This window comes from Callithrix jacchus, chromosome 3, assembly GCF_049354715.1.
Source record: "Callithrix jacchus isolate 240 chromosome 3, calJac240_pri, whole genome shotgun sequence".
Lineage (NCBI taxonomy): Eukaryota > Metazoa > Chordata > Mammalia > Primates > Cebidae > Callithrix > Callithrix jacchus.
In genome coordinates, this window is record NC_133504.1 from 40,695,114 (window position 1) to 40,720,577 (window position 25,464).

Here is a 25,464-nt window from a genome sequence, read left to right on the forward strand (position 1 = left end):
TCACCTTCCATGTCTGGTCTTTATTTCCTGTCACTTTGTTGGTCTAAAAAAGAAATACAGCATTTAAGAATATGCTGTTTATGAGGAGTCTGAAAATTTATAATGGTAGCAAATAAAAATTAATTTAAAGTTTGCAATAGGCAAAATTGTAAAATGTATTTATGAAAATTGGCATTAACAAAATGAAAAATAATATTGACATCATTTTTATTGAAATAAAAACTGTATAGAGACAAGTGAAAAAAATAATTTATTACAGATTCTTGTACACGTTAACATGGAACATTTATACATATATCGATGTGCCAATATGAAATACTAAATTTAAAGGCAAACATTTTTACACAAAAGTAGTTGCACTCTATTTTATAAAGATAAGTATTAATTAGTTATCAGAGACATTTAAGAGCTAGACGCCAATTACTCCAATAGTAATGCATTCTATGCTGAAATTAAACTAAGTTTTCTGAACATGATGTCCTGGATATAATCACATTCTTCTAAGCTAAGGAAAGGGAGCTCATTGCTGAGAACACCAGGCCAAGAAGGGCTTCAGCAGTAGTATCCCAGTGGAGTGTTTCCAGATCTATTCTTGGATATGGTCGGAGCTCCCAACATTTAGCCTGAACTAATGTAACGCTCAGTGTGAAACAATGCAGCTTTCTAGAACAGCAGCCTGTGGTTAATGAGATTTAATACAGGGGATACAATTACGAATGATAGCACTTTAGAAGAATTATAATTGCCACATGATTTGAATGAGTCATCAAATACTTTAATAACAGAAATGTGTATTCAATATTTCTGAAAGGAAAGTAGCATACTTCAAAATAGTCACTATTTTCTCAGCATGATATATTAATTCTTACTTTGGGAGTCTGAAAATAAATTTCATTTTTCTCCTAAAACTTAGAATTCACTCCTTTAGAAAATGATTTCTATAATGATATGTACCAACATGATATAAACTTTATTACATATTATAGTCATTAAAATATACATATATATATGGAGCACTAAACAGATTTGGTAAACCATGATATAAATATACACATGGCCAAATACTGTTCAGTTTCATTTAATTAAATTCAACAAATATTTACTGGGTGCCCACTACTTGCAGATCACCATGTTAGGTAACGCTTGTAGTAGATATTAAGACACATGAAGCTCACATCATCCACATCAAAAGCCAAACTTTAGATAATATACTAAAGCCTAAAACATAATCAGAAGCAGAGCTAAAGTTGAATAATGGATAGTGAAAGATATAGCCAGAAGAAATGCTTGGGGTAGTCAACAAAGACAAAGCAAAATCCGTATCCACGGGGAATAACTGCTCCTGGGCTTGGCACGTGTTAGGAGAAAACTGGAACCTAAGCTGCACTCCTCTTCACCGCGCAATCCAAGATTCAGTCATCATCCTGCTTTGTGTCCTTGAAAAAGTGTAAGAAATAGGGATTGATTTGCAGTGATCCTGAAGTTTATCATATCAATGAAATGTATTTTTCTTTTTATGAGGATGTGATCCACGTTCACATCCACAGTTTCTGTAAATGACTTCCAGCATAATTCTGGGAAAAACAGGACCGCCCAACTAAGATGACCAACGTTTGAGGTAGCTATGGTTTGGTTTATCAGAAGAACATCAATAAGAATCTCATAGGAAAATGACTTAATGTTAAACCAGGTGAAAGAAGATACATATTTCAAATCCTGTCATTCTATTCCTCTTTAGAAATTGTTATGCTCTAAAAGCATTTTTAGAGAATGTATACATACTAAAAGAGAAATATAACATGTAGTCTTATCCCCCACGAAGAACCAACACATCAACAGGGTAACAAATTATCAAACGTGCTTCTGATGCCACACATTACAAAAGGCTAGGAAGAGGCCGTGACCTTAGTGTGTGCACTGCCTCTGTGAGAGGCCTGGTTCCACTTTGGATATGCCGCTGTTCTGAAGTCCATTCTAGCACATGAGCTCTGCCGGTAGTATAACCACAGTACTAGAAAAAAATGAAATCTTCCCTGAAGAATGACTCAGATTCTAGCAAGTTAAAAGTCCCTAATCTATCTAGGAGAAACAGACAACGAACTAGGATTTCCAGAATCCTCCAGTCACTCCATAGGAAGATAACTTGGCCCTTAAAAGAATCTCAAGCTTCGTGATGAAGAAACCTCCCATGAACTACACCCCTTACTTCTGATCTCAGAACCAACTTAGGGAGCTGAGGAAAGGGGTCAGGTGAGCCCCTCATAGCCCACTTACCTTTGAGCCAGACAAGAGCAGAGGAAGAACAAAACAACCACAACAGCAAGAAAAAACAAAACAAACAAACAAAAAAAACAGGCATTCGCAATCCGGGGCTTTGGTTTTCATTTCATCAGAGGACAAAAGTCACTAAAGCATCCCCTGAAAAGTATTTATTATTGTAAGTGGCTCATTAACATTCAGTTATTTCTGCTGCTTTACTTAAAAGTTAATTTCCATTAGCAAGAATTCTCTTCAAGTGAAATACATTTTCAGCGATTATGCTTTAGTTTTCCTTATTTACACTCTGCCTTAAATACACACATTAGGCTTTGGTTAGTCATACCTCTGTTCCTGTATTTTTTCTGGATAGAAACCAAACTTGCATCGGTTCTTTTTTGCCTTTCATGGACACTGGGCCTCTGTGCTCCAAATGGAATTGTGGATCTGAATTTTCTGGAGACATAAGACACCTAAAAGACAAGGGAAGGGGAGTAGGAACAGAAGTACACAAAGGTTTTTATGGAGACGGTGACAGGTACCATGTTACAAATGGAGATGGCAAGAACAAATGCTGAAGTTGTACTGAGAGGTAACTCAAAGCTTCACAAACAATGATCATATCAAGCCTTTCTAAGATGATGTGAAATCACATAAAATGGAAATAATGACACAATCTTCTCAAAAAATAAACAATTCTACAAGCGTGAGGAAGAGTAGAGGTGATAACTCTTTTAAAGCAACAAAACCTCTCAGAGAATATGTGGTTTACATACAGAGACACATTTCCTTTGCAAATCAGTAAATACCAAAACATTTTCTCTCACCTGTATGTATATTCAGACACATTTATTTTTCCCTTTTCTCCTGTGGTTTCTGTTCGGCTTGTGAGGTTGACAGTATTTCCAAAAAGACAGTATCTAGGCATCCGCTGTCCTATGACACCTGTAACTACCTCTCCAGTGTGTATCCCTATTGTTATCTGCAAAAAACAAAGCTTTGCTTCAATCACTTTGATCACTAAAACACGATTTAAAAAAAATTGTACTTTAAGTTCTAGGATATGTGTGCAGGACGTGCAGGTTTGTTACATAGGCATATATGTGTCATGGTGGTTTGCTGCATCTATCAACTCATCATCTAGGTTTTAAGCCCTGCATGCACTAGGTATTTGTCTTAATGCTCTCCCTCCCCTTGCCCCAATCCCCCAACAGGCCCTGGTCTGTGATGTTCCCCTCCCTGTGTCCATGTGTTCTCACTGTTCAACTCACACTTATGAGTGAGAACATGTGGTATTTGGTTTTCTCTTCCTGTAACACATAAATTTTTGCTTACTTTATTTTGCAGAATAATGTAGAGTCATCATGTAACATCGTAAGAGATCTCTAGAAGAACTCCAAGCATATCACAGACTTCAAAAGCCCTCATGAAATCTTTGTCTCCCTAGAGAAATATCTTGACTCAAGAGAAACATTTGAGTCTGAAGATTTCAAAGATGTGAATCTAGTAACTTACATGAGACATGAAAGAGATTTTAAAAAATAAACTACAAGAGGTTTATTTTTTAACAAAGGTACAAGAAGTTTTCTTCTTATCCCCATGATTTTCAGTACATGGAACAGACTAGATAATTTCAAATAGGTGGACGAATCTCCATGCCTATGAAAGAATGTAGTACAGTGGGCTGGATGAAATACTTATAGTCTTTGTTGTCAAGATGCCCTTCTTTATATACATTATTGATTTTCTGGTCAACAATATGAATCAATTGTCCAAAAAGGTTTACACACCATCATTACAATATCTACTTCACTTACTAACCTGAACAGATTCACCATCTACTTGAACCTGGCCAGCAATTTCCATCATGTCCAAGGCCAGGTGGCAGATGGATCGTGCATGGTGAATGCATGGCTCTGGTAAACCACTCACTGTCATATACTTGTCACCAACAGTCTCCACCTAACATAGTACACATATTTAGATGGTCACTGGTTAGCATAAAAAAGACTGTTTCATTTGTTACCCCAACAAAAAACATATATTTTGTCAAGGCTACCAGTAACTTGAAACTTCTCTCCTCCTTTAGTTCTCTTAAAATTCTAATACATTTAACTCCAACAAAATGAAACCTTGCAATTACTTATAATTTACACACATGACAGGCACTTGAGGTCTTTGATGATGGGTAGGTACAGACATAGAATTCTTTTCTTTCAGTAAACAATTAAATTCTCAACTCAGATCTATCTAATAATTCAGAATAATCATTTTTTACTTCATTTCTCCCTAAAACGGTAATGGTTTGATGGCACAGAGAGCCACCATTGGAAGTTCAGTGATTTATCACGGTCATTAAGCATTTATTTTTACGGTGTGCTCACCACCTGCTACAGCGTACCTCAGAAAACGACTATAAAATAAATAGTCCTTGTGTAATTATACTACCCCAGACACCTAGGGATGGTTTAGTTAACATTCTTGTGTTTATGTAGCAATATTCCACTGACTTTTTTCCAATACTATATTTATTTTTAAATGAAACAAAGGGCATGAATGCCTTACAAATGTTTATCTCCTTCAAGTTGATGTTATCTAAACGCAAATCTGAGCCCCCAACACCCTTCTCATGCTCCATGATTTCCTTACTGTACAAAGCATTTATATTTTTTCAGGAAGAATGTCTCTTGCAGAGCACTAAAATGAATGCTGCATTTATACTAAATGTGATAAACGGCCTGTCCAGGCTTGTGAGCCGAAGTGCAAATAAGATGGTGAACATTTCATTTTAACCAGGGAATCGCCCACTCCATGAAACATTCATTTTGGTTACATGGAAGAGGCAATTTTATAACAAGAGGCAATTATTTAAGAAAATGGTAAAGCATTGAATACACGGAGGCTCACTGTACTCAAGGCTGCAGTGCTGGAGCCAGAGGACTGTGACAGCATGGCCTCCAGATGCGGAGGCTCAGAACACCAGCCTCTGGATAGCTCTATAGTCAGCGATGATGAAGACTTGCCTTATAAACAAATGGGTTTTTCCGGGAATCAGTCAGGGTGTCAAATCTGGTGTAGAGGTCATTGAGAAGGTTTACGATCTTCATGGCCCCTTCTCCAGATGCATGCTTGCTACAGAAAGCATTGAAGCCCACAATGCCACTGAAGAGGATGGTCACATTGTCATATCTTTTGGCAGGCACTGGACGCTTGTGCCGCAGCTCATTGGCAACAGACGGAGGAAGGACAGAATACAGCAATCTGTTCGGTGGGGTCAGGAGAAAGCCACTGTAAGAAATGCTGGGAAAGCCTTTAGTGCTTCTGCTGTCTCTTTCACACAAGTGCAATGTCATTTATACTTTAAAGGCATGGATTCTGGTAGGACATCCTCTAAAATTAGCATCAAATATTTGCCCTATTTATAAGCAAGGACTTAAGAAAATATAAATTATTTGTTCATTCTAACCACATAAATCATCTGCAAGCCCAAACTAGTTCAAATCAAATCAAAATAAGCCAAGCAAACAGACAAAACAAAAACACTGGTAGTAGAAAATCAAAGTTTTCGTTTCTAGTCCTGTATTCTGACCCTGCTATTATGATAGTTTCAGTATGAAGACTGTCATTAACAACACCTAAAACATGGTATGAATAGCACAATAATAGAAACGGGTTTGCCTCTTAGAATAAGAAATATATCTTGATTTTGGAAAAGTAATATTAAGAGAAGCACAACTTCTCTCCAGTCATATTCAAGCCTCACTCCTCCATAGAAGAAACTGATAAAACCAGGAGAAATTGCTCTAGACAATAAAATATTTTATTTCTTTAGGCACAACTGAGACTACTACGGTGGCATCGGGGGTCATGCTAAGGGGACAGAGGTGGTAAGCACACAGGAGAAGTATGACAGCTGATGAATTTAGAGGGAAAGAAGCAGAAACTGGACCTATGGGCTCTAGATTAGAAGACTCAAGAGAAACAAATGAGAACTTACTGCCTTTTTCTTCCTGCCTTTGCTCTAAAGCGAAAGGGCGTATGTGGGAAGTTTACATACACAAAATGGAGCTGAGCTCTCAGTGTTTTTCCTAGTCATAATAGAATTTCTCCAGTCTTTCATTTTCAACTTTTAAACATTGAATGTTTTATAAAATATTAAAGCTATTTTGAATAGTAAGTATGAACGGTAGAACTACTTACCTTCAAAGAAAATGAATAGTGAATGGTTTCTAATGACATCACCTTGAAAACCAAGTATCTACAAAAACCAAATTCTAAACCTAATAATCTAAAAAATAATATAAGGATTCTTGAAGTGCAGTAACTCAAAATGGTGCAGATGGTTCCTGAATGTGAAACCCACCTTGGGGAATTCAAACAAAGAAGTAGTTCTGTGATAAGTACTCATCAGCTACTCTTATTAAAGATAAGTCCACTGTTTAATAACTCCCAGGAACTCCCAGTTTTGGACTCCTGGTCTGGGAAGAGAAGCTAATACTCTGCTTAAGCTGACAATTTAGGAACAAGGTGAATTAAGAGCTTTTTCAGTACAGATTATCTGGATATTTCATAACTCAAAGGATACATTCTTTATAGTACTGGTCATTTATCTATTTATCATGAATGTAAATACTAATACATTGAGTCACAATACAAAATGAAACCTAAATGGTTTTCTAATACAAAAAAAGTAACAGGATATTGAGTAACTCAAGACTACAAACTAGTGTGACTTTGAACCTTAGTCCTAAGGTCTTAGAAGCTCCACAAAACGTGTAATATTCATAGATGAAATTGTAGCACATACCAATAAAGCATACACTTTGAGTTATTTTTCTAGAAGTGAGAGAATTTGAGCTACCTGCTCCATATGTTTTCTGAAATTTGCAAAATACCTGGGTAGATTAAACTGGGTGCAAGTTAGGACCTTCAGAAAAGTAGAGTGGTCTTAATGGAACTAACTACAGCTTTCAGTTTCATTACACAAGGCCAAGACACATGAATTAAGAAGGTGTAAATAAAGACAGGTGTGTAAAATGGCATTCTCTATTTCACCCCTGCTGTTAATAGTTAACTGATGTGTTTACTTGTGTGCACAGCATCCATCCATGGGCAACTACACATGTATCAATGCAAGAGAAGTGTACAAAGCAATGCTGTTAGCAATCCTTGGGTGAGGAAGTAGACTGAAATAGCTCTTATGAGAAGTAAGGCAGATCAGTTTCACTTCTCCAACAAGATAGCTTCCTATTATATAAACATTAAAAAAATGAACACATCAGAACCTGGGTAAAATAGCTTATAAATATCAGTGATGTGGTGCTTTTAATTAGCATATGAAAGCAAGGCCAAGTAGTATGCATGCTATGTACTTATTTAAATACATTTCTTGAAAATGAAGTATTATCTTTCATGTTTTTGCCCAATATTTCATAATTTAATCCACCACTCATAGAAATACGTTTTATATTTTGATATTTTTGCTAATGTATGTCACTATAGATGTAATTATTGTCATTATATATGATATTACAATTTGTCAGATTCATTTCTTTCTAGCCCTAAGTCCAAGGTCCCAGAAAAGACATTTTTAAACATGTAATGGCCGATTCTAAGTTCATCGTGCAGAGACGCTCTCTGCACGTGGTAGTCCCTGACATACTGAAGGTGGTTAATATATAACTCTTGTATGAAAGAATGCATGCATAAATGATAGGTAAACTTTAATTTTTGAACTAAATTTGAATTTGAGTTATTCTCATGATTTTCAAAAAGATATTTTGGCATATATTATTCCAACTTGGCTCCAAAAAATAGATGTATTTCCCCTACCATTAAGACTGGTTTATTTCCTTGAGCATAATTTCTTTTTAAAAGTAATATGAAGGATTTTATTTACTACACCAGAGCTATTACAGCTCCCATGGCTGGTTCTCAGTATTAAATATAGCAGAGTCACAATATATTATGAGTAACAGTGGAGCCCCAAGCGGTACATTCTTACGTGTCTGTCTTTTTCTTTTCATCTTCCAGGGCTCTTAAGGTGAGCTGCAGCCTGTCGGTGAGGATTTCCAGTTCTTGGGTGAGTTTGTATTCCTCTCTAAATTGTTCTCCCAAAAGAACAAGATCGCGCGTGGCATCATGCAGAGGGATGTCACTTAGATACAGCCCTCTCCTTGTCAAATCATCCAGGTTCATGACACTGTCATATGGAGAAATGAGGCAAGATCAGTCTCAACTTGTATACATGACAATGCAACCCTGATTTCTGTCAAGGAGTCTGATCCTGCCACCTCCTCCTATTCAAAAGATCAGGCTGAAGACAATAAAATTATGGAGAATTGAACAAAGATTGTGAGTTTATTTTCTTAGATATTTAGACATCTACCAAAAAGCAGTGAACTTGAGATGCATTTTTGCCAGGTTGCACTTTTTGGTGCCATCAGTCTAAAATGAAAAGATCATGTAGAAAACATCTCTGCGATAAATGTTCAGGTATGTAATACAGGCTGTCATTTATTATTTTCAATTTTTTTTTCATTATAAGGAGAGGAAAAAAATCCATCTTTATCCTCTTTCTTAGGAATAATGGTGCTTCTTTTGAGAAACTACTTCACCTTGCTTTCTGAATTCTATGAATTTTGTAACTGGTTATTTTTCCCTTTTGGACACGATGACTAAAAATTCCCAACCACATTTATGACCCATCCTCAGCACGTAATTTACATATCTAAGGCTATGTACCATTCTTTCATCTGGCTCTCATGTCTTCTCATTTTCTTTGACAAACTTTTCTCATGTATTTGAAGTATTATTCAATCTTGCGGCATTTTTATGCATCATCATTGTACCTTGTATCATTTTCCCAACAACATAATAATGTTTATTATTTCAGTGATGATCTGATTAGTAAAAAGTTAATTGCTTTTTTAAAATGTACTCTTTGAAGCTGGGCATGGTGGCTCATGCCTGTAATCCCAGGACTTTGGGAGGCTGAAGTGGGCAGATCACTTGAGGCTAGGAGTTCGAGAACAGCCTGGCCAACATGGTGAAACCCCATCTCTACCAAAAGTAGAAAAATTAGCTGGGTGAGGTGGCTCAAGCCTGTAGTCCCAGCCACCTGGGAGGTTGAGGCAAGAGAATTGCTTGAACCTGGGAGGCAGAGGCTGCAGTGAGGTGAGATCCCGCCACTGCATTCCAGCCTGGGCTACAGAGTGAGATTCCATCTCAAAAAAAAAAAAAAAAAAGTACTAATTGATTAAAGTGACCTAAGATTATTTCATTGGCTTGAATTTTTTTAACGCAACATCATTACTTCTGGCCACTTAGAATAATAATTACTCTAAAATGACAAAATTTAGTTATGATTTTGGAGAATATGGGATTAATAATTTGAAGAATTTTGAATTAATCCTATCTAAAATTCTTCAAAAGGGGGGACTTTGCAGAATTTTGAATTAATGCAAAATATTCTCAGTAGCAATGTTCATAAAGCAAAGCAAAAATTAGAATGCCCATAAAGAAAATTTAAAAATCAAAGATTTTATTAATGAAACACACAGTCTTTTTAGACTTTGTTGAAATGGATAGTAATACCATTTGCAGAAAAAGACACATCTGGAAAGAAGCCAGATCATCGGCCAAAGGTATATAAGACCTGCCCATGAGCAGAGAAAAAACTTGATAGTAAGTTCAAAAATGAATGGTTAAAAAGCTCATACTGAGCTACAAAACTTAATCCAATCAAAAAGGTTTCATGATTCTAAAAATGTCCTTTATCATTATTTTAATGAACTATTAAATTTTTCCTAAATTTAAACTAATCATCTTAGAATTATTTATTTTACAAATAAAACTACTTTTAATTGAGCTTTTGTCTACGTAGTGTGAGTAAAAATCTTCCCACATACATGTACATGTCCTGTAGAACAATCTGCAATTTTCTCACTGGGTGACCAATGTCTGCATACAGCAATAAACAAATAAACTCCAAACTTTCTGCTTTTATTTCTGAAGAAACCTTTCTTTGCATAAATGGAAATTGCCCCTAATGAGAAGCTGATATTCTCCCAAGCTGCAAAGAGGCAGAAGAAGAAAACACTTGCTGACAGCAGATGGGACATCTTTAGATCAATGTAGCTTATTGATTTCTTTAAAAAGGGTTTATGTTTCCTAATTTTGTTTCTTTTATTTTCATGATATTTGTTGCTCATGGAAAAGACATCTATTTCCTTATATTGTCTGATATATTATTCTTATATGTTATAGTTAAACAATATTTAATCTTGAATATATTTATCAAAAGATTAACTACATATTATTCTTATATTATCTTAATATATATTCTAATATATTACAAATTAACTATATATTATTCTTATATATTATTATGTAATGTGTAATACAATAGTAATAATAAGAAAGGAGGCTGGTACAAAGTTTATTATATTTTTCAGAATTTTAAGACCACATTTTTAAGTGCAAAGTGATTATGGTGGAATTCAAATTAAATTTTTAACCAATAGCTTACCAAAATATGCTTTCTTGACCATGTTACTAGATAATGCACATATACTTTGTTTATACAAAATTATGAATACACAGAATATCATCTCACAGTAATCCCCACAGTTATCTTTTCTATTGTTCTGAAGTAAATTCAGACATGATTTTTATATTCTGAATTCCCATGTATTTCCTAGTAAAATGCTTTCCCAAATTGGAAAAAATAACTATCTGTAGTTTTATTTTTCTCTGATGTTTATTAAAAATAACATTTTACTTACATTTTAATTGAATAATATATTTGGAACAGCATATTTGGATTAGAGTAGCTAAATACTTTTAATTTAAAATAGTTCAAACCGAGAAATAATGAGAGTCCTTTTTGATTTTTTGCTAACACACTATAGAAAAGATAATTTTTTTTGGTGTCGAATATACCTATGTATTTATTATGCCATCCTATTAGATGCTTTATTAAATTGCTTACCTAATGCCTGTTTTGAAGATACAAAATGTTACTGCAGATTATTTATCCGTTGGTCTAATGGCATAAACACCGCAAATGTATAAAGATATAGCAAATAACAGAGTATGTGATTTCTTCTGAGTTTATTAGCAAAATATTAAATAATATTATCCTTGTTATAAAGTAATACATAACAAGGATTGTAAAATCTAATTACACCTTAGAGAATATGTAAATGCAAAGAAATAAAATATTGCGGCATTCCTTTGTTAGCTAAAGATAGGTACTGAGAGCCATTATAATTAATCTAAAATTATTACCTTGGCGAACACAGAAAAAGTATGCTATCTGCTTCAGGTAAGTAGATCATTTGACCCTTGAGACGTAAGCAGCTGATTTCAGTCCCAGTCAGCTCATCTTCACATTCTAATTTCTCTACATCCAACAATCCTTCCTTGAAAAGGCCAGACAGAACCATTAACAAATGCCTTTCTTTGTACCGAACGATTCAGTAACAAGAAGGACACACGAATCTCATTTCCTACCAAATCACAAAGCAGAGTAAGTGCTTCATTAGAACAGGAGAGGGCCTTTCATCAGAGCTCTGCCTGTAATAAACCTAGTGGCTACCTTGCAGCCCTGCAGAAAAGTGACTCGTCTCCTCTGAATTCAGGACAGTAACTGTGCTACTCTTCATATACTTATTTCAAGCTTTTGTGAATCTTTTTTATCCCCCTGATTTTCCAGTGTGGTTACAACATAGGTTACCAGACTACCAAAGAATGAACCAAGCCTCCCTATCCCCCAACCCTGGAAACCGTCAGTTGTGAGTGCAGAAAGGATTAAATGGGTACTCTAGGAAACTGACTTTTGCTGTATCTGTCCCAAGAACAGAAACTATGAGACACCAGCACTATCTAAATTATCAACTGTGTGAATATTTTATCACTTTTTCACCCACAAAAATGCTACTAGGACCAATAGACAATTTGAGTGAGGTTCAAAAAAAGCCCTTTTTAGTTCTGATTTTGAAATAAAGCACTACAGCTGTACAGGGATAAAAAGATATTGGTTTTCTGATGTGAAACGACACCATCTCAGAAAGTCTCTAAAATTTTCCTCTGTTAATTTTAATCAGCTGATAGAGTTCCACTGCTCCTCAGGCAAACCAAAAATCAATAGCATTGCCTTTTAATTAGATCTTTTTTTTTGAGACGGAGTTTTGCTCTTGTTACCCAGGCTGGAGTGCAATGGCGCGATCTCGGCTCACCGCAACCTCCACCTCCTGGGTTCAGGCAATTCTGCCTCAGCCTCCTGAGTAGCTGGGATTACAGGCATGCGCCACCATGCCCGGCTAATTTTTTGTATTTTTAGTAGAGACGGGGTTTCACCATGTTGACCAGGATGGTCTCGATCTGTTGACCTCATGATCCACTGCCTCGGCCTCCCAAAGTGCTGGGATTACAGGCGTGAGACATTGCGCCCGGCCCTTAATTAGATCTTTCTTTGAGGTCTGGGTTTTATCTCTCTATACCTTCTCAGAGACCGTAGTAATTTTCCTTCCTGAATATTTCTAATTTGTAACATACCTTTCTCACAATAATGAAATAATATCTTGATTACCTTGCTTCTTAATACAAAAACCGTATTGATGTGTGAAAGGATCCCATGGAAACTAATATCAATATGAGGACGAACTAGCGAGAAGACAGACAGAAGGCTGCAATTCCCAGGCTGGAGCTAAAATGTAGATAGAGAGCAAAGGGGATCTCATCAGTTAAAATAGTTTTTACACTTTGATATTAATCACTTGATTAAAACAGCTCAGTTATATTTAAAAACAGAAAATTATAATTATTATAATTCACGGGACAGTTAGCAGAACTATGGGGCATTAAATGGTTGCAAGAACATGAAATCTGATATAGATTCAGATGGCTAACATTCAAATGTAAGCTAGCACAAATTTACAGTGCATTTTCAGAAGAAAAACGAGTTTATCTTTTAAAATGTACAATGATATATTAAATGCATATAGCTTGAAATGAAATTAAAATACCAAAATCATGGGCAAAACTCTCTTAATATTTATTAGAGGGCTAAAAGTGAAAACAATAGGTAACACTGATTGATTGCTTACAGTAAGTGTGCTGTCATTTTACCTGGGGGAGAACTCTGTATATGGCATTGCCACATTGAGTGACCACTAGGTCCCGGTCAAATATTATATGAAAAGGAAAAGCTTTGCAGAATGTATATGGGCTGATGCGTGATTCCTGGGTACCATTTTCTTCAAATCTGTCAAGATCTTCGTAAAAATCCTCTTCTTTTGACTCTTTTTCTTCAATTAAAAATTGAGTATGATCGCATTCTTCATTTCTTTGCTGAATAACCTGGATATCAAAGGGGAAAATGGTATGAATCGTCTGCATTTCAGTTTAATTGAAATACCTAAATATAGGCAGGGCGCGGTGGCTCACGCCTGTAATCCCAGCACTTTGGGAGGCCGAGGCGGGTGGATCATGAGGTCAACAAATCGAGACCATCCTGGTCAACATGGTGAAACCCCGTCTCTACTAAAAATACAAAAAATTAGCTGGGCACGGTGGCGCGTGCCTGTAATCCCAGCTACTCAGGAGGCTGAGGCAGGAGAATTCCCTGAACCCAGGAGGCGGAGGTTGCGGTGAGCCGAGATCGCGCCATTGCACTCCAACCTGGGTAACAAGAGCGAAACTCCGCCTCAAAAAAAATAAAAAAAGAAAGAAAAAAGAAGAAATACCTAAATATAAAAAATGAATTATGAAAACCGCATTTAGAAAATTACACAAATTCAGTACATGTATGGAAATACTACATATGTCTAAAATAGAAAAAATATTTCTGGACTTCGATCTATACAATTTGAAGACTGAATAATCATTGTAAATTTACAAATCTGGTATCAACTCCCCAGTATCCTATACGTTCTCTTTGGTAGAATTTTTTTAAAAAGCACTGGTGGACTCTGCCGTCTCAGCCAAGCACACTTGTATAGCCAACAACCTGAAAGCCATCCAAGCTGGCGCTATCAAACAAAATTACAATGCTATTTTAAAACAATGGGGAATAAGATGATAGAGATGCATATTCAAAAATAAATGCAATGTCATTTTTAACCATCAACTGGCAAATGTATAAAGTTACAATACCAGGCTAGGTTTGCTGGCTCCCACCTGTAATCCCAGCACTTCAAGAGGCCAAGGCGGTCAGATCACCTGAGGTCAGGAGTTAGAAACCAGCCTGGCCAAAAAGGTGAAACCCCATTGTCTCTACTGAAAATACAAAAATTAGCTGGGCGCTGTGGTGGCTGCCTGTAATCCCAGGTACTCAGGAGGCTGAGGCAGAATTGCTTGAACCGGGAGGTGGAGGTTGCAGTGAGCTAAGATCACGCCATTACACTCCAGCCTGGGTAACAGAGCAAGATTTCGTCACACACACACACAAAAGTTACAATACCAAATTGGGTAAGGTACTAAAAAAGAGGCATCTCAAATACCACTGATGAGAGAGTATTTTGATTAATCTTTCTGAAGGATAAACTGACAATACACACAAAAATTCCTTAAAATTTTGTGGATTATTTGATTTAATTGCAAATCTAGGAATTCATTCTAAGGAAGTAATCATAATTGTGAGCTAATATCGATAATGTAAAAATATCCTGCATTTTTAAAGCATTAAAATATAGAATTTTTCTTTTTTTTTTTTTTTAGGTTAAATTGCAAGCAATGAGTCCTCTTACAAAGGGAAAACTCAATCTCAATGGCAACCAGATCCAAAGGGGAAAAGGTTGGGACATTTCTTCAGTTACAGCTAAATAAAAACAAAACGTTGTTCACTTTTCTTTTCTTTTTTTTTTTTTCAGGAGTACACTGCCACATTCTCTGAGATTTGAAAACCAAATCACAATAACTATAGGTGCTATTGCATATATTCTTTTAGACATATTTTATCGCAAAACTAGGATATTACTACTCTCACTGTCAGAATAACTTACTATACTGGCTATTAATATCCTTACTTGTAATTCAAAAATTTTACCACACTAAGGTTGATTTCCCTAAATCATAGACAAAGCAAGAAAGTCAGGCCTAATTTTGATGTTCTACTCTGTTTCTATTTAAGTAGAGAAACTGAATTTTATGTATCCTAAACTTATGAATTAATTATTCAATTCTAATTTTTTGCTTTGATCAAACTGGCAAAAGAAATGGCTTTTCTAATCATATTTTTAACTTCTCATTGATCTGTCACTTTATGACATGATCTAGTATTAATTATGTGTCTCAAATTGTCTGGTATCTCTGGACCTGATACACTTAAGCACTTGATGTGAAAATGCCTCAAGAAGTCAAAACAGTGCCTTCAAAAAAGTTAAACATATGAAATATACTTACAAAATGCAAATATTTCAGAAGTTCATATTGAAGCACTTGAATAAATGGACAGAAGAAAATTTAAATATTGTATAAAGCGAACCATATAATTGAGTAAATACTTGAATATCACACACTTTGCAAGTGCCAGCAATCTCCCATGCCAAGAATTCTAATGCCAGTATTAGCAATTTCCAAGTTTGTCCTAATTTGTGTTTCTTTCTGAAGTTTCTATGAACCTGCTTCTTTCTCAGTCTGGTTAAATAAGAGCAAAACCAATAGTGCATACAATATGCATATAGGTTCACTCCATATAGATACTGTGCTAATGCAATATCAAGATAAAAAGATTAGAAATGAGAGATATATACTGTTTTGATTGAATATCAGTGAGATTCCCAATCATGGATGAATTGTGATACTTTATCCAAGGTTTTAATTTTTAAGTGTCTGAATTTGATAACGCCATGTTATACACAGTCCCACTTCCTATTAGGTTGGTGCAAAAGTAATTGTGATTTTTGCCATTACTAATAGTTGCAGAAAAACTAATGATGCACCTGGGAATCACCAACAAGTGCCACATAAGAACTGATACCAACTTCTGAAAGAAAGAAAACCATGCACTCTAATGTAATGTTACTGGATTAAATGCATGGATTACTTTCTAATTTAATCAATTTAAATGTTACAATTTTAGATAACACTCCACTTAAGAGTTTTAGACTTCTTGAGTGTGTTAGAACATAACTATGATCTCTAAGCAAGAACCGTCTATTAGGTTTTCTATACATAAGGAAAAGTTGGGAAAAAGTATCTCTCCCCACTTTGGCCTCAAGTTTAAGGCCACTGAGAATTGACTCTTGGGTATGAACATGCTGAACACATAAAAAGCAGCCTGACTGGGAGAGACTATAAGGGCCAGAGATTAAATAAAAAGAGTGGTTCTCTTTGTTGCACAGTTGCCCTATCAATACCTTGAAATTATCATTCAAAACTAAGACTGTGCATTATCAATAACAATACAGTTTTTAAAGTACCAGACCTGGCTTCTTTCACCAAGTAACTTGATTAAAAACAAATTCAAACACTTTCATTCACAAAATGAGACACTCCAGCTGTATTTTGGGGCAGACAAAAATTGACAAAAAGATAATGATCTATAAAATAATACTTAATTTTAGATTATCTTAGAATTTGACTATCTATAATATGGATATTTTGCATGCTGAAACCCACAGCTCAGTCAGTCACATATTCTTCTGCTTCCCAGCTGGTGTGTGTTCACAGGGAATGCAAAATAAATTTCTTGTAGCCTTGAACAATATATAATTAGAAAGAAAAATCTGCCTCCAGAAGGAAAAAAATATTCTGTATAATATTCAAGGCCAAATATAGAAGACTGCTGGTCTGTCCACCTTTTTGGCTTACATATACTTCCAGGGAAGATCACTAACAGTGATAACTGTAGGTAAGTTTAAAGAGTGTCATTTAAAACACTTTTAGGTATCATCTATGTTCAGAAGTCTCCATTGCTGTTTGTTACCTTCATGTCTATTTCAGTGCCATGTATTTGTTGAGCCACTGTTTTGGTGATTCCAATGACAATATCCTGAAGTCCTTCTCTCTCTGAGTAGTAGTGCAGAATGAGTCCTTTGCCCTTTTCTGCATCAGTGCACCTAAAGGAAGGTGCACGCATTCCTGGGTAGATAGTAGCAAGGTGGTCGTGCAGAGCATCAAGGTTCTGCAGCAAAGAGGAAAGAGAGACCGATAAACAAGGCTTCCGCAATGACGTGTGAGAAAGGAAGATAGGAAAACAAGGGTCAAATCGGAGTCTAATGGGCAGATCACATGAGCAGATCACAGAGCACATGGAGCATACCTTTCACTCACCGAGATATATGTAAGGCAAATACCACAGATAAAACAAAACTAAGGTAGTAGAATTAAGAAAACTATCTCTTCCTATGAATAGTTAGTACATTTTAAGAAAAGATAAATAAGTGGGATTAAAAAGAATGCCCGAAGCAGAAAACATACAGTTAAGGGCTAAGGAAAAGATACTGATATCTACAAGAGCTTGGGGCAGTTGTTTATGTATGTTGTGATCAACAACAGAAAATGCCCAAAGAGCTCCCATGTTCCCCTTCTGTGCATACTGCAATTCTAAAACTTAATTTTCAACTGAAAAAACTATGCCCAAATTATAAGCATATAAAATACAAGCATATTATTTTGTGATTTCTATTTAGCTATTCTAATATGTTAGAAATTAAACATCTACTTTAGTAACTAAAGCAATGTAATTTCTTCATGTTCTTTAGTAGGTGATCATCAATGTGGAATTTCACAGCTAATCTGTGAAATAAATTACAATAAACTTCTTTTGAAATGTAAGTCTTGGAAACTGGCCAATAAATATTTTCTGTTCTTGTAGCCTTGCCATTAATTTGGAAGATGCCACATTCCCCTGAGTCCCATATTACTAATATACAAAACTAATTGGTGTAAAGATGACTGGAAGAAATGGTGCAAACTATATATTTTATTTGACCCAAGATGATGTTTCAAATAACACTTAGTTCATAACCTGTTGGGATGTGTGTGTGTGTGTGTGTGTGTGCTGCACATACATAGTAGGATACACACACAGCACAGTATGGTATAGGAATTAAAAGCAATATGACTTAGGATCAAGTAGACATGGGTTTAAGTCATGACTGTCATTTCGTAGGATGGTAGCTAATTTGCCCAATATTTCTAAGACTTTATTTCTTCTGGCAAAATGGAGATAACTTTAAAAATGTATGTAAAGCACTTAGCATATTTCAGATGTGGTTGACAAAATAATTGTCTCTAAAAGATTCCCTTGTCTTAATCCCTGTAAACACGTTATATCGCATGATGAAATGGATTTTGCGGATGTTATTAGGGTTATGGACCCTGAGCTGGGAAGATTATCCTGGATTGTCTAGGTGAGCCCAACTTAGTCACATGACTGACTGTGCACTTAAAAATCAAGAAGCTTTCTCTGCTACGTGGTGAGAGACAGAGGTGCAATGACAGAAGGTCAAAGAGATGGGAGCATGAGGATTCAACAGCATGCTGCTGGTTCTGAGATGTAGGAGACTGTTAAGGACTGGAAAGAGGTCTCCAGGACTCTAGGGCAGCTGCCTGCTGACAGTCAAGGAAACTGGGTCCTCAGCCCCATAACTGTATGGAACTGAATTCTGTCAATACCTGAATGAGAAAGAAAATGATTATTTCCAAAGGCTGACATAAAGATACACAGTTCTGCCAATACAGCACTCTGAATATAGTCCACTGAAGGCCTTCAATGGACTTCCAACTTAGGAAACCATAGGGTAATAAATTTGTGTTGTGTTAAGCACTTAAGTTTGCGGTCATTTGTTATGGCAGCAATAAAAATGAATACACCAAGCAAGTAGTAGTGGTCTAGTCACAACTGATGATTATTTTTAAAGAGAAGAAAAAAAAGTTTCAAAATGTCATGGGCATAAAAGAACCTATCTAAAATGAAAGTACTGGAGATATGCCAAAATTAAACTATGGCTCTCATTCCAAATGTCTCAGAGAGGTCAATTTAGAAAAACAGAAGAATCCAGTGAGATTACTGGGAAGAAAGTGGAGTGAGCATGACATGATTCCGCGGGTGTCCACATTTGAAAAATACTCTACCAGGGCACCTACGGCATTGTCTAATTTTCTGTCCCTTCCGTGCATCCACTCAATCATGCATTCACTCTCTAAAGTTCCTGTCTGTGCATTACGTATCATACACTGTGTCACGTGGGCTGGGGGGCAGGGTAGATGCTTGTATGCAGATCTCCATGATGAGGATTAAGCAGCTCATGGTTTATATCACAAATGGATGTGCAGAGTGGCTTTTGATGAGCAAATGAGGAAGCCAACAACTCAGGCTGAGATAATGGAGTTAAAATACTTTATAATGAAGATGAGCTCTGAGCTGAGTTATGAAGTTTGGCATTCTAATCCAGATAAATGATTCAATGGTCTCCTCAGCTGGATAAATCTGGTGACTTTTTGAACTGTCCACATCTACAGTGCTTTCTGTTCCCTTCCACACATTTACACCTGTTGAAGTCAGGCTAATTCTGAACCAAAACATCAATTCATCCTGATTGCCTCTAGAGGCTGCTAGTGCCATGTAAAAATAATCCAATATGGTAGACACTAAGTATATATAACCTACAAACCCGAGTCCTAAAACCGTTTTACTTGGTTGAATAGTATGAGGGGTTCCTCCAGTGACAAATCATTCTCATTTAGAACTCTTCCCATAGAATGGAAGACCTGAGGAGTGTTTTTCATAACCTTCCCAGCCCCCTTATACTTCTACTTATGTTGTGAAACATGTTGTGAAAGAAATCTAGTGAAGAATAAAAAATCTCCCAAGAGAGTTTTATTTTTATCTGCATTCCTCACAAAGTCAAAATTGACATTTGGCTGCTTTTAGAATATGTTTCTAATGTATTCTGGCCCAGGTACTATGTTGTAGCTAACTTAAAAAAGAAACTGAGGCTGGGCATGCTGTCTCACACCTGTAATCCCAGCACTTTGGGAGGCCCAGGCAGGCAGATCACTTGAGGTCAGGAGTTCGAGACCAGCCTAGCCAACATGGTGAAACCCCATCCCTACTGAAAATACATTAGCCAGGCATGGTGGGGCACGCCTGTAGTACCAACTACCTGGGAGGCTGAGGCATGAGAATTACTTGAACCCAGGAGGGGGAGGTTGCAGTGAACTGAAATCTTGCCACTGCACTCCAGCCTGGGTGACACAGTGATACTCCATCTTGAAAGAAAGAAAAGAAAGAAAGAGAGAGAGGAAGGAAGGAAGGGAGGGAGGGAGGGAGGGAAGGAAAGAAAGAGAGAGAAATTGAATTAAACGGTAACTTGAAATAGGCATTTTAATATTTTTCAATTTTTTTCTAAGTAGAATGCTTACATATTTTATTATTTTCATACTCATCTATTTTTACTGGATTACTAAAACATTTCTACATTTAGTCAAGCAGATGGCATAAGGCAGTAACAATTTGTACTACTTATGTTACTGGAATCACTGAAGCTAAGGTAAGTCAGAGTGGACATAATGGCCCAAGTCAGTACTTCCTGAGTCACAAAAGATAGGCAGTGCAATGCCTATAACCCTAGCACTTTGGGAGGCCGAGGAGGGAGGATCATGAGGTCAAGAGATCGAGACCATCCCGGTCAACATGGTGAAACCCCGTCTCTCCTAAAAATACAAAAAATTAGCTGGTCATGGTGGCATGTGCCTGTAATCCCAGCTACTCAGGAGGCTGAGGCAGGAGAATTGCCTGAACCCAGGAGGCGGAGGTTGCAGTGAGCCAAGATCGCGCCATTGCACTCCAGCCTGGGTAACAAGAGTGAAACTCCGTCTCAAAAAAAAAAAAAAAGAAAGAAAAGATAGGCAGTGCACCCTCACCGGATACCAAAAACATGAATGGGAATGTTAATCTTTCCAGTCTTTTTGTGGTAACCAACTCTCCAGAGATGTACTTCTATTGAATTTACTATTAATTAATTGAACAAGTAAAGTGCTTTCCTGGATCATAAAAGATTGAACACCACTTAATGTAATATTGATTTTCTTTAGATAGTATCTAGTATAAAAAACACTCTTGGGATTTCTTGAGTTACAACCTTCCTTACTTGGCTTTACTCTTTCAAAATTTAAAGTAATTACCACAGCCAGACTATTAGAAGAATTGGGATTAATGATGAAAAGTTAAGTCATTTTCATTGAAGTACACTTATATTGCTAATAAATGTGTCATCCTCATATACAGGCTTCAATTTTTTTTTGCAGCAATGTCAAAAGGCTACAAAAACATTTTTACAATAGCCAAGAAAAAACCCTTTCTACATTTGATAATGGTATCTAAACAAAGATGATGGTTCATCCACATTGCTCTAACAGTGCGTTCTGGAGAATAGGAGTTTCATATCAAACGTGATATTCTGTGTTATTTCTAAATATACCCATGGAAGCACTTACAGAAAGTAAAGATCTGTGTGGCCGATTGCAAAGAAGTATGTTCATATGTATGAAAGTAAAAAAGACAACGAAAAAATGTAAATGTAAACTCTTATATTGCAGCACAAGTAGATTCCTAGGAAACAATGACGTAAACCTCAAATATGCTTTGATTCATTCTTCTAGGCTTTATAAAACAAAAAAAAAAACAAAACATAGAGAGTAGGTCCATTCATCTATTTTGATATCTTGAGATACCAAAGGTTATAATTTCATAATTTCATTTCTTAATGTTCTAATATCATGTTACTGTTTTTCTACAAGCAAATGAATGTGGTTTTTCTACTCAGGAATTTTGCTCCCTGTAAGTTGGTTCATTTTATCACTTGCATTTATCATTTATAGAAGAAAAATGAATTCTGATATTCTAGGATACTGTACTGGAGTTTCAGATACAGTACACTTCACAGATTTAGAAAACAAAAGACAATTTATCATTTGAGATATAAAGTGTCACATTTTTAAAGATCTTGGAAAGTTTCAAAATAAATGTACGTTTTCTTTTTCTAGCATGCATGCCAAAAATAAGTTCATACATAATTACCATGGCAAAGTCCTCAGAAGTCAACTCCCCGATTCTCCTGTTTCAAGGACATCTAATTACAATTTTTAAAGGATCCACAGAAATGGGTAAGACCTTGCCTTGAAAGTTTTGAAGGAAAGACATTTTCAGTCTCTAAGAATCATTGTGTTAGTGGATGGGGAGAAGGGAGTTGTCTATGCTGAGAATACAACTGCAGTTTGCATCTGGAAGAAATCTTTGAAACTTGTCATTGCAAAACTCTTTCTGTTTTTCAATGAAGGAGGATGAGGCACAGGATTTCCTTTCTTTATATCCCTCATACCTCTGAAAAATAGGACCAACACCAACATTCTTTAATGAGAATCATGTCATTAAAAAAAAAATTGTTAAGTTTTATAAGAAAAAAGTCATTTTGGAATTTGAAGATAAAACATTTAAACAAAGTAGACCCAAGAAAATGAAAACCAAACCCTAGATAATGAGAAGCAGCAAAGTAAATAGCATGAGATCAGAGTGAGTAAGAAGTGAATGCTTTCAGGATACTTTTCCTGCCTTTTATTCTTGGAGCTGCTCCTTGAGAATTAAATAGCTTTTCAACTGAAAAGATATAGACACTCTTTTCTAAAAGAAATATTGAAAATCTCTATTTAAAAAGAAACTGTACCAGAGTCACTAAAATTATTTAAATGGAAATAACTTTAAAGCTATATCAATTTATCATTACCATCTTCTCCAGGGAAATATTTAAAGAAAGACATTTAAACCATTTCACTTATTCTACTGCTTTTAAACTCATGTTAAAAATGATCCAGCTTATATAATACTACATGCAACAATTAGCCAATATTTTGAAAAATTATGAAAATATATACCAGTTATTCAAACTGAAAAGCCTTACAATTTTAGAATATTTCTTATCTTCCTTCACGAGTTTTTAAAAAATAAAGCTAAATCCCTACTTGTCAAATTTTAAATCGTGGATTATGGAAATTAGCATTGTGGATGCTGAGAAAAACAGTTCCTTTTGAAATTCCAAAGTTAAAAATAAAGTGAATGGTGCACTTTTTTCTTAAGAAATATAAATAATTTAGGGAAGTATTAGAATTTTACAGCTGTTCAGGAAAATCCTCATATTTCCCAAAATAACCCTTTGCACAAACATTAAGAATTAGATCAGTCATCAATCCCAGGTTGTTCCTGGTGGCCAAATCCCAATGTTGTATTTAATAAGCCAAAACCTGGAGCCAACAGGAATTGAAGAAAGTCCCATTGCAGGCTGAACAGACGCACTGGTTGATAAACTCAAATATGTCTGAATTGAGTGAACGACTGAAACTGTCACCATATCAAGAGTAGGTGAAGAAGCCAGTGTCTCCAGCAACTAATGAAAGAATGTTTATTTAACTATTTGCCTGAGTTCTATATGCATACTTAGGTCATAATTTAAATCCTAACTGGTCTCTACAATTGCATTTCCCTCTGTATGTTTTAATAGTCAAACTAGCAGCCTTCACTGCTCATTTTAATTCTGCAAATTTGTTGGGGAGGTAAAGACAATATGATGTAGTAATAATGTAATACCATTGAAATCGAATTAGTAGCCCTGTTTAGAACTGATGTGGCTCCCATTCCCACAGGTAATAGATTTTCTCAAACACAGCATTCTCACAGCTCTTGCCTCATTGCACAAGCATACACACGCATATTAATAGACATAAAATATACAGTGAAAAATAATGCACAGAGTACTGCTCTAGTTATCCACAGCTGTATGTAAAACAACTCTAATAATTTATTTGTTATCTTTCACGGTTCTCTGGGTTGTCTGGCTAGATTAGAAAGTTCTTCCCTTGAGATGGAATCAGATGGAAACTGGGCTGAAATTATCAGACTAGGGTAGCTGGCTTGTTTTCCAAGATGGATCAGTCAAATGGCTAGTAGTTGTTTCTAGCTCTTTGCTGGACCCCAGCTAGAACTGCTATCTGCCAGTCTACACATGGCCTCTCCATGTGGCTTGTGCTTCTCATTTCATGTGTCTGGGTTTCTAGAGACACCATCCCAATAGCAAATGTTCCAAGATACCCAAAAGGAAACCAAGACTTCTTCTGTCCTAGACTAGGAAGTTTGAATATGTCACTTTTGCCACATTCTCTTGGTTCAATAAACACAAAGCCAACCCAGATTCAAGGAAAGAGAATTTCACCTCCTGTGAGGGAGAGGCAAAATCATACAGCAGAAATGCATGTGAGATATGAGAGACTGTTGCAGTAATTTAGGGAAAATATAATCTACTATAAAGCAATAGGATATTAGATATTAATGGTGAGTGTGGAGTAAGATGAAAATAGCATTAAATTGGCCATTTCTTATCGACTATTTTCTTATGAGGCTTTCAAATCCCATGCATTCTTTGCAGCATTTTCATCAGTACACTAGAAGCTTCTGATAGAAATTGACCGTAACAATAACACGGAACCACACATTTTATTTTGAATTTATGAATAAAAAGTGGAAAAATTAGATAAAATTCTTACTGAAATATGGTCTTGTGTTTAAGATAATGTATCTAGGTAAAATATGTAAGATCCAAAAATCAAATTAAAAATGCCTTATTGCTTTTTCTCTTTTTGATAAATTATATTTTCATTTATTAAATTGACCAAAGAATAAGTCCCAAAGATTATTACCTTTTTCATCAGCCCACAAGTTGGTTGTTTCACTGGAGATTTAAGAAAAATAAATTCTAAACTGTGAAATACCTATAGGAGTATTTCTACAATGTTTCTCTAAAATTATTTCTTATATTTTATTACTTTATCCATTTAGGACTTTTAGCTATTTTTTTTTTTTTTGTTATTGTCTCAGGGTGGTTTAAAATAACAATGCAAAATTTTTTAAATTGAATTTGGAAGCACAGGAGAGACTGCATGAGCGGGGGCATGAATTAGATATTGGCACCAAAGCCTCTGAAGTGGGAGGATATGTTAGTATTCATTGTCTAAATCAACTATCAATGGAAATGGTAAAGTCCATGTGAGAAAACAAGTATGTTTCTGGAGCTAAGCTACTGATGTTTTCTATACAGCATGTCCTTGAATATAAAATTTAAGCAAAAGAGGTATTATCCTTATAAAACAGGCTGGACCAAATAATTTTTAAAAACACACACACTTCCAAATTAATTAATTCTATTATTC

The 25,464-nt window shown here is 35.7% G+C and overlaps 1 protein-coding gene across 3 annotated transcripts in view; it reads right to left on the reverse strand.

Moving 5' to 3' along the window:
* Positions 1-227: 227 nt before the first annotated feature.
* Positions 228-25,464, reverse strand: part of GUCY1B1 (guanylate cyclase 1 soluble subunit beta 1) — a 47,188-nt gene continuing 21,951 nt past the window's right edge. For all 3 annotated transcript variants that reach the window (XM_017970180.5, XM_002745298.6, XM_008992554.5), the window contains 10 exons: positions 17,189-17,386; positions 13,390-13,620; positions 12,851-12,967; positions 11,548-11,681; positions 8,261-8,458; positions 5,280-5,517; positions 4,078-4,218; positions 3,084-3,238; positions 2,603-2,729; positions 228-1,436 (listed from right to left, as the gene is read on the reverse strand). In XM_017970180.5, the coding sequence (XP_017825669.1) occupies positions 1,413-1,436; positions 2,603-2,729; positions 3,084-3,238; positions 4,078-4,218; positions 5,280-5,517; positions 8,261-8,458; positions 11,548-11,681; positions 12,851-12,967; positions 13,390-13,620; positions 17,189-17,386 (1,563 nt within the window). In that variant the 3' untranslated portion in view covers positions 228-1,412. The remainder of the gene's footprint in view (positions 1,437-2,602; positions 2,730-3,083; positions 3,239-4,077; positions 4,219-5,279; positions 5,518-8,260; positions 8,459-11,547; positions 11,682-12,850; positions 12,968-13,389; positions 13,621-17,188; positions 17,387-25,464) is intronic.